Source organism: Amphiura filiformis, chromosome 6, assembly GCF_039555335.1.
Source record: "Amphiura filiformis chromosome 6, Afil_fr2py, whole genome shotgun sequence".
Lineage (NCBI taxonomy): Eukaryota > Metazoa > Echinodermata > Ophiuroidea > Amphilepidida > Amphiuridae > Amphiura > Amphiura filiformis.
In genome coordinates, this window is record NC_092633.1 from 19164196 (window position 1) to 19179989 (window position 15794).

The 15794-nt window shown below is 35.0% G+C and overlaps 1 protein-coding gene across 2 annotated transcripts in view; it reads right to left on the reverse strand.

Moving 5' to 3' along the window:
* Positions 1-6717: 6717 nt before the first annotated feature.
* LOC140155107 (xylosyl- and glucuronyltransferase LARGE1-like) overlaps positions 6718-15794 on the reverse strand; it is a 41880-nt gene continuing 32803 nt past the window's right edge. For both annotated transcript variants that reach the window (XM_072177811.1, XM_072177810.1), the window contains exon 19: positions 6718-15369. In XM_072177811.1, coding sequence (XP_072033912.1) covers positions 15279-15369 — 91 coding nt within the window. In that variant the 3' untranslated portion in view covers positions 6718-15278. The remainder of the gene's footprint in view (positions 15370-15794) is intronic.

Sequence of the window (15794 nt, forward strand, 5' to 3'; positions counted from 1 at the left end):
TTTGTGGTGTGATCAAGCAAAGTCAATCTGAAGTAAGTCATATTTAATTTTCAGTTTCTTATAGGATAGTAAAAAGCATTTACAAAGCTACATTTTGCAGAAATCCCCATTTAAATTGAACAACCGGTTCAAAAAGATATGGGTAATTAAATAATTTCCAAAACAAAAAGATATATGTTAAAATCAATATTTCTAACTGATTTTGCTTGATCACATCACATTTAAATAACCAATATTTTCCCTGGAAAATATGCAAACTGTTATGTGTTAAAATGATAAATACACCTGTTGACTATATTTACTCAATTTACTCAAATTTACTGATAATTTACTCAATATTTGAAAAATGTTAAACGAGTATCATGTACTGGTAAAGTTTTGGAAAATCACTCCGTAGTTGTGTATATTATGTAAAAATGTTGGACAATATTTGAAACTGGTACTTTGATATGGTGCAAATTGTTATCATATGTATCAGGCCATTTGTTATATTTTGTATTACATTATGTTAAAACACTGACCAAGGTGGTGGGCAATTTTGACGCGATACATTTACTAATACTGAAATATATTTTAATGTTTGTTTGTAGAGAAATAATTTATGAGGTTATTACAGGGTTGTAATGTGGTATGTAAAAAGTTTTCTCTTAAAGTTTGTCAAACATTTATTTTTTTAATGAAATGCCACATTAAGGTTTTCTTTACTGTCAGTTCAGAAATTAAAAATATTTTCAGCTAGACATAAATGTTCAATGCGTGGCATGCATCTGATTAACTTTATATGCCAACTTGTGTGTCTCTCTTGTCCTTAAATAGAAACATTAGTAAACCACAATGAGATATTAACAGTCCTAAAATTGTTCCTCTTTTTAGCTGATTTCCTCTTTTTTATTGCTGAAATTTACGCATTATTTGAGCTTTGAGCTTTTTTAGCTTTTTTGCGCCATTTTCTTCTTTTTAAAAAAATGTATTCTCCTCTTTTTTCACAAATGGTCAGTTTCAGGTCTGCATTAATAATGAATTCCTTTGAGTAAATTGGATAAATGCATTAAAATCTTGTGAAATTGATCAATTGTTTGTTTAGATTGAGCGGTCAAAAGTGAACTCAATTAGGAAGGTGCTGGACACTGGTATCTGGTAGTTTGATGAACGATGCAATTCAGGTGTGCTCTTGTGAAAATTGGACTAACCTGAAATTTTCCTTGACAAGAAACTTACTCATGATTGTCCCCATTTTACCCCTCTATGTAACTTGGGGAGCTAATCATTGTTGATGGTTTATATCGTATAATGCTCAGCAGACTTCTTAGCTGTAAATCAGTGCTTGTGGTTTGTGTAATGTTTGGGCCATAGTGATCAACAATAATCTACAAAGTGTGTAGAAGTGTGGTTTGGGCTTAGTGCGCTATACTTTGATGATGCGCATAAAACAGGTGGAAATTGTGAAACCTTTGTTACTCCGCCTGTGAGAATAGACCAGGTATCTATGTGTTCAAATGTTCACCAATGTTCAGCTGAAGATTGGTGAAACTGATGATACAGGTCATGTTTCCGTCAGTCTCAATGTTACAGGGGCATTAACCGTATTCAAGACTAAATCTAAGAAATATTGATATTAAAGCCATAATGTGTGATTTGCATAAGAATAGATTCCTATTTAAATGTTAGTTGTCACTCATCACATTGTCCCTTTTTTAATTTAGAGCCAAACAAATGAGGAAAAACAAATGAAATTGCTATTTCATTCCAGTACCTACAATGCATGTATATCGCTGATCGTATTATTAGCATGATTATTGGTGTAGCTTCACGCAGTTGGGTTGTTCAATTAAGACATAAAACGAATAGCGAAATGCACAGTTTATATGTTAAGACGAATAGCGATATGCACACAGTTTATATGTCACTGATTCAATGATACGCAATGTATTTAGCCATCTCTCGATCTGTGAACTCGGAATAAAACCGGAGATCTCTAGATTTAATATAAAACCTTAAAATTGACTGTAATTTGAGCACTCCAGGCTTAGTCTTTCACATGGTATTTTAGTACACCATGGGCAATACAATCATGCAAAAAGTAAAAAATTCAAGAAAAATTGAGGGCATTGCTGTGGAGCAAATCACACATTATGGCTTTAGTGTGGAGTGTTATGAGGCCTGTCCATATGGTGTTGATCAACATAAATTGCCAGCTTTGTGGATCAATTGTATTATACAAGATCTTTTGTGTGCTTGATACATTTAGCAGTTATAATTTATAAAGCTAGGTGTATGCTTTGTACATGTATACACTGTTTTAGTTTATTAATCATTGGACGAAAATATGCTAATAATACTAAACTTTAGGAAATTATTCTTTGAAACTTTGAAAAGTTATGCACTATTATGCACATATATATACATGTATAACTTTTTTGTTTGTGTATTTATGCAAAATCTGAAATTTGAAGTAATGTATTTCCTTCTATAAAGAGAAAGTGACTTTGGCTTATCCACTGATTTAGTACAGGCTGTATCAAAATGATCGGCACCCTGTCAGTTTCCTGTAATTATGGACATGACTGCCACTTCAGAATTCAACATAGGATCTGTATGTGTTGATTAATGCCATAAACTGTCATATAACAATACATTATGGTTATTTCAAGACGACGTTATGATGCATTTGGAAGAAGTAGGCTTTTCAATAAGCATCGGAACTGATCATGTTGAATTCCAATCATTTTGATACAGCCTGTACTTGATGATAATATAACATAATGTTAAAGCTTTTATAACTATCAACTTTACTTATGGTGCTTGTTTATAATGCTGAAGGTTTCAGGGTCAGTGTGGGAATATTTGTTATTTTATTTATTAACATATCCATTAAGTCTGTATCCATTTTGTACTTTTTTAAATCAGTGTTAGGCCCCTATATCACCACTTGCCTTGTATTGCATTTATAATAAAATGATGGCTATTTACAGGGTATTCAAAGTAAATTAAATTAAAATTGTTTTATGGTTTGGCCATGTCAAAAATTGTATAGGATTCCTGTATGCTGTGTGAGCATGATGTACTTGTACAATATCGCTGTACATGATTCATCAGAAATCCTGAACAGTCAATAGGTCTTTAGGTTTTGTGTTAGGGTAAAAATATACCAACAACACCAATTTTGATTATCATACTATTTCACATGTCTGAAGATGATAAAACATTTTAACTCGCTTTGGTCTCTTTCCCACCATTTGGTGTTACCAAGTCCTGCTGGATTGCAGTGAACTACATCTATGATTAAGATGACAAACTGTCATCGAAAGCTCAGAAATGTGAGTAAAAATATTGGATTTGCATAGTAAAAAAATACTATTGATCTGAAATAATCCTACAAATAAATGGTTCCACCAATGAAATTAACAAGTGCTGAAGTTTTGAACTAAAATGTTTTGAGTATCTTTTGCAAATTAAGCATACTCATAATGCTCTTGTCATGTTACTATGTACTGTTAAAACGTGCATGGCAAATAGTTCATTGACTTGACAACAGCAGATAGAATCAGCAACCAATCAGAGACAAGTGCATATATATGCACTTGTCTCTGATTGGTTGCAACCCCGGTCCCCGCACTCCGTGCATCCGCGGGTATTCATGCTCGTCGAAAATTTCGCGAAATAGGGGGTGTTTTCAGATGAAGAAATGCGATTCGCGAAACACAAAAAAAAGGGGTGTTTTTTCAAACCATGTGTTCGCGAAATTGAAAAAAAAAAGGGTATTTTCATGGAGCAGCCTACGTGTTTCTGTCAGAAAAGGGTATGTTAGAAATATCGTTCGCGTTTTAGCGAAAATAGGGGTATTGTCGAAGGGCAAATAATTCGCGAAATCGCTAAAAAAGGGGTGTTTTTCCCCTAAAAACTTCGAGAAATGAGATGCAAAAGGGGGTGTTTTTAAAGTTCACCGACAAGCATGAATACCCGCGGATGCACGGAGTGCGGGGACCGGGGTTGCAACATATTGAAAAATGTATGTTCATGTTGAAGGAATTACCATTGTTATCCAATGGGGAGGGAGGGAGGGGGTGGTGACCAGGAGTTACATTTTAGAATGGCCAATGCAATTTTTATGCTCTATGCATGTTTTACTTTTTCCAATGCTGAAATTGAAAAAATATTCAAATAATGTTTTTCAACTCAGTGTGACTTGTGGTTCTTGAGGTTATTTTGGTGCCTTTTTTGTGGCCCAAACAAAAAATAAAAGTTACAAACTGGGTTAAATTTTGTAGTCCCTCCAAGATGTATGTAACTATTAATATGAAAGTTACTTTTTCCAGGAATATGTTAATGGCTGGTGGGTACAACTCACAATACCTTTGTTAATAAACAAAGGCAATCATCAGGTACATGAAAGTTTTGATTGTCAAACAGGTAGATGGATGTGTTTGAAATCATGGGTAGGTGAAAAAGAAATCAGTCAATATGCAAGCAGCAGTCTTGTCATGCAATAAGAAAAAAAATGAAAATGGAAGTAATACCGTAAAGATTCACCTAAAGTTGCATTTGGGCTCATTTTCCTTGGGGTAAATTCCATGTGCAAAAAGAGAGCTCCCTCCTCTGAAATCCCAACAAGAATTAAGATTCTGTGCCCTTATTTGCTGGTGGGAATTTTACAGGCGGGTACTTTTAGGTTGTGCCTAAAATTCCACTTATGTCAAGTGACCTCATAGCGCCATTAAGGGAATCTTTACAGTATAAAAGTATGGGTATACTTTTATTCCATCTTCATTTGTCATTATCAGATTGCTTTTATGTTTGTCATGTCCACTTCATTAGCACATCTGTCCTTGTTCCAAAAATGCAAAAACCATAGTTTGGATGAATTTGAGGGTGTTATTGTTCAGCGATTGCTGAATAGGCCTTAAACGTAATTTCACAACAGAATTTGAATTGTGCAACTGATAAGGCAGGTGACAACGTTCTTGTTCACCTTGCCATCTGTGTATAGCTCAAATCGGACTTGAGTAAATTTGACCTTGTTTTTTATGTAATTGGGTTATTCCATTTAAAATCCACACACCCCCTGTGGAAGATTTTGAAAATATCTTCCACAGGGGTGTATGAATTTTAAATGGAATGACCCAATTCCCATTTGAATTTCATACACCCACTGAGAAAGATACAACCTGAATCTTCCACAGAGGGAGGGTTTGTTTTAAATAGAGATGGTTAATGTTAATTTGAAATCCATACTCCCTCTTGTGAGGATATTTCCAAAATATCCCACAGGGGGAGTGTGGATTTTAAATGGATTGGTCCATTACAAAGCAGTTCAACTGCAAGTGATATTTTTCCTTGTTACTTGTTAGGTAGCGGTTTGTTAACAAATGCAAGTTACTAACTGAAATAATGTTTTTGTAGAATTCATATTTGTATATTTTTGCACTTATTTGTAACTTGGAAATTAAAATATTGATATAAAAAATAAATCAGTTTGCTGTCTCTTTGCTTTGTTTAGTAGGGCATGATGGCGCAGTAGTACAGGCTCTGTCTCTTTGCGAGTTTTAGCCCCAGCAGTGCCATTGTGTTGTGCACTTGGGCAAGGCGCTTTACCTAGTGCATGTGTGTAGCGCACTTAGGGATTCAATCATGTTTCACCATTGTTCATCACTGTTTAACAACGATGCATCCGCGTCATCAGCGTGGTTTACTTCTTTTAGCTTTAGCAGCCCGAGCGAAGTAAACCACGCAGACCCGCCGGAAGCGAGTTGTTAAACGGTGATGAACAATGGCGAAACATGATATAATCCCTTTCAACAATGAAAACAAGCTAAAGATCTTCTAATTAACATTATAATTTCATTATCACTGTCTGTTAGTCATTGCCATTCAACTTAACCAGAAAATCAGTGATTGCTCTGTTGATATCGGCAATAAAACTAAAGAATAAAGCAGCAATGTTTAGCTGATCCCTCCAAAAATACAAATTCAACACTATCAACAGAGCATGTTTACGCATATAAGTTCCAGGCATGACAAATTTTACGCATTCATGTGTACGTGTTAACTTGCTTTCGCGTATATGCTCAGGAAAGAGTGGATTCATCACCGTTTAACAATGTTTGGTCCTGTACAAAGGTATAGGAAGAGTTGTTGAATTAGGGATTCAATCATGTTTCACCATTGTTTACTTCGCGAGGGCAGCTTTAGCTGCCCGAGTGAAGTAAACCACGCAGACGCGCCGGACGCGAGTTGTTAATCGGTGCGGTGAAACATGATTGAATCCCTTTCAACAACGAAAATAAATTAAAGATCGTATATAATTCACGATTATTTTATGAGGAATGTCAGTTAATCATTGCCACTCAGCCTTACAAAAATTTCGATGATTTCTCTGTTGATATCAGCAATAAAACGTTTAGCCGCTACCTGAAAAATACTGAATTCAACTTGTAAGCTTGCATACGCAAAGGTTCCAGGCATGACGAACTTTATGCGCTCTCGCGTAACGCGTAGTCTCGCTCGCGTTCGCGTATACGCTACAGTAAAAGTGTTGATTCATCACGGATTAACAACGGTTGGCTCCTGTACAAAGGTATAGGAAGAGATGTTGAATATAAATTAATGCATTTTTTTTTCACTGCCAACCAACTGCTTGCAGTGACATCAGTCACATGTCCCGAACATTTCATAAATGCCATAATTTACACACAAAAAGAAACAAGACGGTGTCAACAATTGGTGTAAGATGCTGTATTCTTGCATAGTATTCAAAACAAAGAAACATACTACATTGACAACATGATCGCTATCTATATAATCACATTGATTGCCATCTACAAACATAATTCTCAATCCATCTTCAATTTCCCACATAAATTAATAATAAACACATTCAGTGGGTTCAAAAGGTGGCCTGTGTCACTACAACTTGGCACACATTTGTGGATGTTACTCTACATCTATGCTGCACAACTTAACAGTTTGCTGAAATTACCAACTTCAATTAACCACATGATATCAAGATATTGGCTGTAATATTGAAGATACCATGTTGAATGCATCTGGTATAATAACAAGTCAAGCATGCTAATTTACTCAAAATAAAGCCACATAAATTTCACCATAGAAGCTAGAACTCAAAATGTCTCAATTAACCCATACATAATGTGCTATTCCAGTTTAAATCCAGAAAGCCCTATGGAAGACATGACCTTACTCTCCTACACAAGGGGTTGGAGTCTCCTGTGTTGGTAAATCCATTTGAAATTCATGCTCCCTGTGTGGAAGATTAAGGTCATGTTTACCATAGGAATGTATGGATTTAAACTGGAATAGCCCAACAGTCCAGTTAAGACTGAAATGATACAAGTATAATGAAAGACAAAGATAAAAAAGAATTTATCGCGTCCGACGTCATCTGTCAATCAAATTCGAGAACGGTTTGTTTACAAGTGTCATGATGATGACTTGTTGAACGCGGCGGTACAACCGGGCACCTTATTGTTAATTTTGCACCATTAAACATGCAAACCATCTCAAAAGTCTTGATAGTAGGAAACTTTCTTTGGCGAAGGCACCATGTCCACAATGCCTAGAAAAGCTGTTTTTTGCCTTGTAAAAGTACGTAATTTTTCGCCATTTGCTGCTATTCCTTTTCTCCGATCAGCACCAGATAGATCGGTCTTCCTTTCTGGCAGCTGATTAACCGGTGTGAACCAATCAAGGATCGTAATTGACAGTGACATCAGACGCGATAAATTCTTTTTATCCTTGTCTTTAATTATAGCATCTATCTGATTAATATTGTATAGGCCTACTGAAAAAGTGGTAATTTTCGTACATTTTTGTTTAGGTAGTAGGTATGACATGGTGTTTTGCATTGCCTTATGACCCATATTTTTTAGCCATTGTGATACATATTTTTGGTTCTAATATCCAAACCGCTGGAGCAATTTAACTCAAAACGTGCAACTAGTATTTTTGAGAGGGTTAATATCAACTAAGGACCAATTTATTCTACACTACACTGTATAGTATACAGTAGCCCTACTGTGCCACTAGATAGAGATCAATAATTCTTCTGTAATTCTCTTCCTGATTTTGGGCAGTGTTAGAAATCCAGTGCTCTAACATTTTCCCAATCTCCCAGATCAGATGAAATATACTAAAGCAAAAAAAACCCCACAAAAACAATAGTGCATTGTTGAGATTTTATCAATTTCATTCTCAGCTGCTGTGAATTTGCTATCTTGTGAATATGAATAAATAAATGGTTACATATGATCTGGAGATACATTAAAAGGGTCATGTTTACAAGATAATCAATATCACTAACCGACCTACAGACACAATGTTTTTAACATGTTGAAACATACAAACTGTATTCCTTATATAACTATCTCTGGGCAACAGCTGACTGCAACATACAATAGATAGATCAACATGGAATAGACTGTGACTTGGGGTAATGAGCACACTATTTATGCGAGTGTATGTTGCATTCAACAGCTGTGCCCACATCTTGTGTAGCTGTGCTTCACAGGGATTAATAAACAAAACCAATTTACTATACAAAGCATGTATGGACCACATGAACTGTATATAATCTACTTCACAAAATACATGTATGTATGTACATACTAAAAGGAATACACAGCCATTCATCCTCAATTTTTTCATGCAAAAATCCAATTGGGAAAATAATGCTTTTATTCTTCGATAGCTGCATATTCCCTTGTAAGACCAATTCAGTTGTTTCCTTTAAAAACCCAACCCAACCCACCCTACACCATCAGATCGTCATTGGCTACATCTGTCTTGTCAATGCCATATTGGATTTCACAGTGGCAAATTTAAATTGTGCGCTAACCTAATCCACACACTTAGAAGGGCGATTTGTCTGAACGCTGACAATGCAATGTGCATAAACACACCAACTCAAATTTACCACTGCAAAATCAAACATGGCATTACTCTCAACTTGAGATGAGACACAATATAGTCCTGTGCACATTGACAATGTGAACATTGACGATGACATACACATTGGTTTGGTACATAACTTTGCTAAGGGAAATACTGAATTGGTCACTTGTTTGCTTGATTGACTTATTCCCTGAGGTGAGCAAACTTTAACGACATAAAGAAAGCTACAATATCTCCATGAATTTAACTTCTACATTGTAACATCACATGCTATTATATATCACAACAAGATATCTGACCTCCAATAGTTCTTGCATACTTGATATCTATTCACAAAGGATAACAAGTCATTTGGCTGGTTGCTTTACAAATGGTACTGGATATTTCAGTGACAACAAGTTGATTTAACAAGTGCAATAACAAAGAATTTGAATGATTGACTTACACCTCAATATTTTTGACCTGGCCTTGATCACTTACCCAAACCATCTCAAACAATAGAGGTAGTCATTGTGACATTAATGCCAGCATCTTGTGAGTACGGAGTGCCTTGTTGCTAAGATCACCGTGTTGACACTTGACTGAAGAGGTGTGTCACACGCTGCGACTTCCACGTAATCGGGGGCGTAATGTCTAATGCATGACATGCAGAACGGCAGCACCCACAAGATGGCGGATCCCGCGGAAAAGGCTGACAGCCTCTATTACAAGTTAAAATCACATCTTTTTAGAACCAAAATTGCTTAGTAGATGTTTGACAAATTAACAACACAACACTTAACAGTGACAAGAATAGTGTAAACTTATAAAAGAATAACTGACCTTCAAAATGTGTTGTATTATATTATAATGGTATCTATTTGACAACAGTATGTGCAATTGTTTGTGTTAAAAAAGCTACATGTATGTACAAAATTGCTACTGCCCCTGTCAATGTCAATCCATGAAGATAAAAAAACTAGAAATACTGTTTATAGGCAAGACCATTTAAAAACATTACATCATTATTAACAAGGAAAACAATGCAAATGAAAGGTCATCAATGATTAAATGAATTGCTTTTTGAGTCATTTCATTCAATATTATTACAACTTTTTCAGCAAAACCTAAAAAAAACCCTAAAAAAATCAATGGGATTTTCCATTTTTTTAACTTAATCATTAGTAGAAACTTAAAATGAACCAAAACAGTGGATCATTGCAAAGGTTTATCCATGCTCGGTGCATGTCATCCCCACAAATATTACACACAGGAGTAACAGAATGCAAACAAGTGCACATGTCTAAATCATAGTTTAATCTTGAGGTTTACTATTATGCAAACATGGCACAGTTACAACTCTTGAATCTGACCTCTTTATAAACCTTTTTGTGTTCTGCCTATTTAAAGTAAATGTTTTAATTCTTCCCTTTTATGTGCATTGAGCATATACAAGTGTGAATGCAGAAGTGATTGACAATCAGACTGCGGACTGATCAATGGCCATGACAACAAGGTGTTTAAGCCATTGGTCAACGGTGCATCGACCTCACCCCTTCTATGCAATCAATAATAAAACATATCTTTACACTCTTCTACTTGTGACAATGATTATCACTGCTGAAACAGGGAAACACAATACCTTTGCTTGAAGTTAACAATTTAAGTTGTTGCAACTATTATGCTACCACAGAATTAAAACCAGAGAACCAGGACTCGACCGCCATCTTGATACAGGCATGGAGCAAAAATTGGGGGTATTCGGTTCCCCCCGGAATGCGCTCGAGGCATTAGTTGTCATGCAAGCGCGACATGGATAATGGACGCATTTGAGAGACGCACTTGATGCAACCTGCACGCGAGTATCAAGACGCTTCAGATGAGACGCATAATTGTTTTCGTTCGTCTCCGCGCACTGTCGGCAAGGACCCGAATACCCCCCAATTTTGTCCCCATAGCTGCCGGCGCGATTGTTTGTGGCGGTATAGGGAGTCCCGGTTCTCCTTCTCTAATTCTGTGTATGCTACACAGTAAAAGAAAAGATATTACAAAATAATTTAGTAAAACAATTTTAACTAAGATAATACTGACTGTGTACCATCTTAAAAAGTCACCTTTTACTCAAGTATTGCTTCACATGTATATTCATAACAAACAAAACATGAAAACAGATATATTATAAAAGATGGTATAAAGTGATAAAAGGTGGAATTCCTAATACAATAACCTCAAACTCGAACACAATTCGATGGAAACCAAATGGGATGGTTGTGGATATACAAAATTGATCCACTTATGACAAAAGGTGACTGGTATGTCAAATTCATTTTTCAAAAGATATAGATTTTACACCCATCAGATCACAACATCTCTCTATGTGCTTTAAATTACTGAATTTGCTTTTTTACCGTTTTATTTAAAAAAGTGCAGAAAGGGTGTAACTAAACATCAACCATAACTTTAAACAAATATATCAGATGACAATGACGTTTTGAGAATAACAAGATACAATTACATATTAAGCCCGACTAAAAGACGACATGAACATGATGCACAATCTATATGTTTCCTCTTGAGACATTCAGCACAAAAATGTCAATTTATAATTTATTTTGAACTATACAATGTACATCTTACAAAAACATGATTGAATAATAACATAATATCTAAAAGTCTTAATCCTTTTAAAGTACATGAATATAAAAATAATATCAACAACTAGCGGTGGTGTGGATTCCAAAAATATACCTGGAATTTGCATGGTGCTTGAAATTTTGGCAGCCACTAAAAAATGCCAATATACAAAACCTTTTTTTGACCACAAGGACAATTGCACCATGCTTAAAGTATAGGATCCATAAGTACCACTAACACTTTTTGAAATAAATCGAAAAAAACATTTCCCCAAAAATTCTTCCATGCTTTTTCACACACAGTAGACTCTTCTCAGACGACCAGTACAAGATGCAATGTAGCGTGTAACCTTCAGAGTTGGTACTCTTATGGTTTAATCTCTGATACTCTTATAGTTTAATCTCTATGATTTGACACATCCTTAAGATTATTAATACACAGATTGGAATTTTCCATGCCTGTGCCCTCTAAGCGTACTCGAATTCAGCTGACGCAGGTACAGCGTACAGACCTGGCGACATCGCTTATCTCACGCGCGAAGTTTCTTTTGTGTAAGCTCGCGCTATTTGCGCTATTTTGAGTTTGCTCACACAATACCTGACTTAGCGTCGATCCCCTGAGGCAACATGCCATGTTTCCACGGTATGGACACATCACTCAATTGACTTTTTTGGTAAATCCCATAAGCCTTTGCGTGTACACCTGTCGTCATTTGAAAAACCTGTCGTCTTGTGTAAAACAAATCTCCAGTTAAGAATAAGGATTGTAAAATGAACAGTGACATGATCTAACAGCTACATGAATGTATACAATTCAACATTACTAATTGATGGTGTAAACAACACAATATGAATGTTAAGAATAAATAAATACTTACACTATAATATAAACAAAACTGCTATAAAATGAAATAAATATTCAACTATTTTAGACCTAAGGAACTATTTCAATTTAAAATATGGTATGGAAAAAACAGGAAATTCATGTTAGCTATCTAAGTAGTGAACTAATTTACCCTATTTTTAATAATATTTGTTGGTTTAAAACTATAATTTCACTCCTAAGTCATGATAGATGCACAAGTTATTGGTGGGTTAAATGAAAGCAATATTGCACAAATATCACAATCTTGTGTAACATGATTACAATTGTTTGAAACACTTGTTTGAACAAATAGTTCCCTAAAACGATTCCAGTTGAAATCTTTACACCCCATATGGGTGACATGACCTTAATCTCCTCCACAGGGGGTGTAGATTTGAATCCCCCCATTCAGATAAACCCATTTGAAATTCACACTCCTGGTGTGGAAGATGAAGGTCAAGTCTTCCACTGGATTTCAACTGGAATAACACAATGCCCTTAGCAAAGCAGTCACAGTCACACTCTTTTCTGTTTTTTCTTCAGCAAAACAGTACAGTACATTACAAACAGGGTTCATCATGCAAATTGAATTATACATAGAGGTTTATCACTTTTGAATCCAACTGTGTTGTGTTTCAACAACCGCTGCCTTCTTTTCAATACTGTCAGTGGGAAATTTACGCTAGGTTTTTATTTGTTCTTTTTCAGGGTTAATTTCAGAAACAAAAAGTTCCAAAGCACATAAAAATATGTTTTACCCATAGGCTTTAATGTATAAATGTTTGAAACCTCAAATAAAAGAAACAAATGATCAAAAATAGTTCAAATTACAAAAAACCACTAAAATATCCCACTACACATTACTTGGTAAAATCTGCTGATAGCAATACTTAAAGTTGATACATAGATTGCAATTTCATTTCTATTGCAGAAACTTAGCTAGAAAACAATTTGGGCTGAATATGGGACTGGTAACATGTTCCTTAGCTATCCACATGGTGATTCTGGTTATGGTTAAAGAAGCTAATGAGAAATGTAAGCATAATTTATCAGGATGAAAAAGTGATGAACCTCCATATTAATCAAGTTTGGTAACTCTAATGAATCTCCTCAACAGTATTAATCTATGTCATTTTAAGTTTGAACTCTGGTTATCACAGAGAACTTCTTAACTAAAATGTACTTGGAGATTCTGTGCAAGATACACAAACACAATACATGTTATACATTATTCACAATAATGTTGATTCAACATAAAAATGATAACCTGTGCTCAATGGGTAATGACACTGTTATCAATGTGTTCCTCTTGTATACTTGCCACCAGTGGCGTAGCGTCATAGGGGCATGGGGGCACATGCCCCCCAATCGATCTGAAATTTTAAAAAATCCCATAGGAAAATTGCCGAAAAACGGCTTGTGCCCCTCAATCAGATCTGGTGCCCCCCAATGTGATGACCCACACTACATCACTGTTTGCCACTTTCACTCCTTCTAGGAGTCAAGCATTTACTGACCAATGGAGAAATATTTAAAGACTCTTATTGCGTGAACATTTATTTACAATGACATATTTTCACTAAGCTTGTTTTTGTACATAATTTAACAATAAAAACAGTGATATCATATCTCAATATGTTTTCCACACTTCCACTATCTCTTTTTATACTACAGCACCATTTGATTAATAACAGTGGCATTTGTTCAAAGTCAGACATATAAATTAGACAGCCCATCTTGAAACCTTAAAAAACATAACCTTTTACATTGTTTCCAAACTTTTAACAGTACTGTTCTTATTGAGATAATGGCTATAATAAAATGGTTCAATATGAAAAAAATCTTTTCATCAACAATTATAAGATTTCAACCAAATCAAAATCATAAGTTCCTAAAACTGCAGTCATTTTTCAAGACTGATCCTAACAATAGTCTGCTCAATTTACATACAAAACAAATTTACATCAACAGGAGTTTAGGGATCAATTGTTTTTGTACTGGTTTTGCAATCTTGATTTAGCTTTTACCTTGGTTTCATAATTTGTAATATTAGACTGCAAAATAGTAAAATTTTCATTTGAATGAACACAGCTGCTAACAGTGTGACAATTGTCTGGATACAACACAGAAGCGAATCCAACTCACTATTGATTGGTTAGTATTTTCATTGAGCATGTTAAAAGGGCATTTCATGATCCACAGCCTCATCCCCCCACTTTTCTCAAAAAAAGTTGAGATTTTTATACCACTGGATACCTCTAGCTACATAATGTTTGTGTACAACATATTTCTTGCAGATTAATTCATTTCGCAAAATTATCGTCAAATTTGAATTTCGTTCTGGTGCGCCAGAACGAAATTACAACACATTGTCTATGGAGCAGTGTAATACACATAATCATGCATAACTCGCAAGCGCAATATCGGAATCAACTGAAATTTTGGGAATAAGCTTTTTTCGTGGATATCTACTGAAAAATGTCATAAAAAGAGGATGCTAGGATCACGAAATACTCTTTTAATTATGCAAGGTTATCCTTTGCGTTGTATTTTGAAATAAAAATCACAGTCTGAATCACACTGTGTTCATTCAAATGAAATTTTTACTATAGATTAGATCATATTCATGTGACTCTTAATTCCACACATAACAAAATAATCTCTAAACAAACCACTGACCCGATTTATTACATGATAACACAGTATAGATCTCACGGATGAATTACCAGCAAAAAGGCAGTAATTATTCTCAATCTCCCTCGGAGTCATACACACAATATTACTTACATCAAAAGTGAATACAATACCTATATAAAATGGGAAAGGGACATAGTACTACAATTCAAGGATGCAAAAATAAATGGTTGCTTTGTCCAATCTAGCAGTACTTTTGGTCATGTTTCCACGGCGACATATTTGAGTGCAGCAAAGCCATACTTCTTAGACATGTCCTTTTGGAATTCTTCCTTCAAAATTTTCAAACATCTGTCAGAGAAAAGCATTTATAATATCAGATGAGAAAGAAATTCCTTATTTTGATAAGATTGGATACTTGGAGGACATCAATTAAGAGATTAGCATATGGACAAGTATTTATATGTAAAATATAAGACTTTGAAAAAATTGAAGGCATAAATTTGATGTTTAAGAAAATCCGATTACCTATTTTCAAAGATGTATGAAAGAAATTGTAATATGTAAGGGAAACCAAGTTTTATAATATTCACCTGGAAAAATAAATCATAAATATGCTACTGAAGTACTACAGTGATGTACCTTACTATTTAACTCTTTTATTTTGTGATGCTATCTTTGTATTTAACATCCTTGCAATGTTGAGCTATTGCCTTATTTGTTTGCATATTGTCATGGATTTGAAAGCTAGCCCTCTATAAAGTTCCCCAAATCAT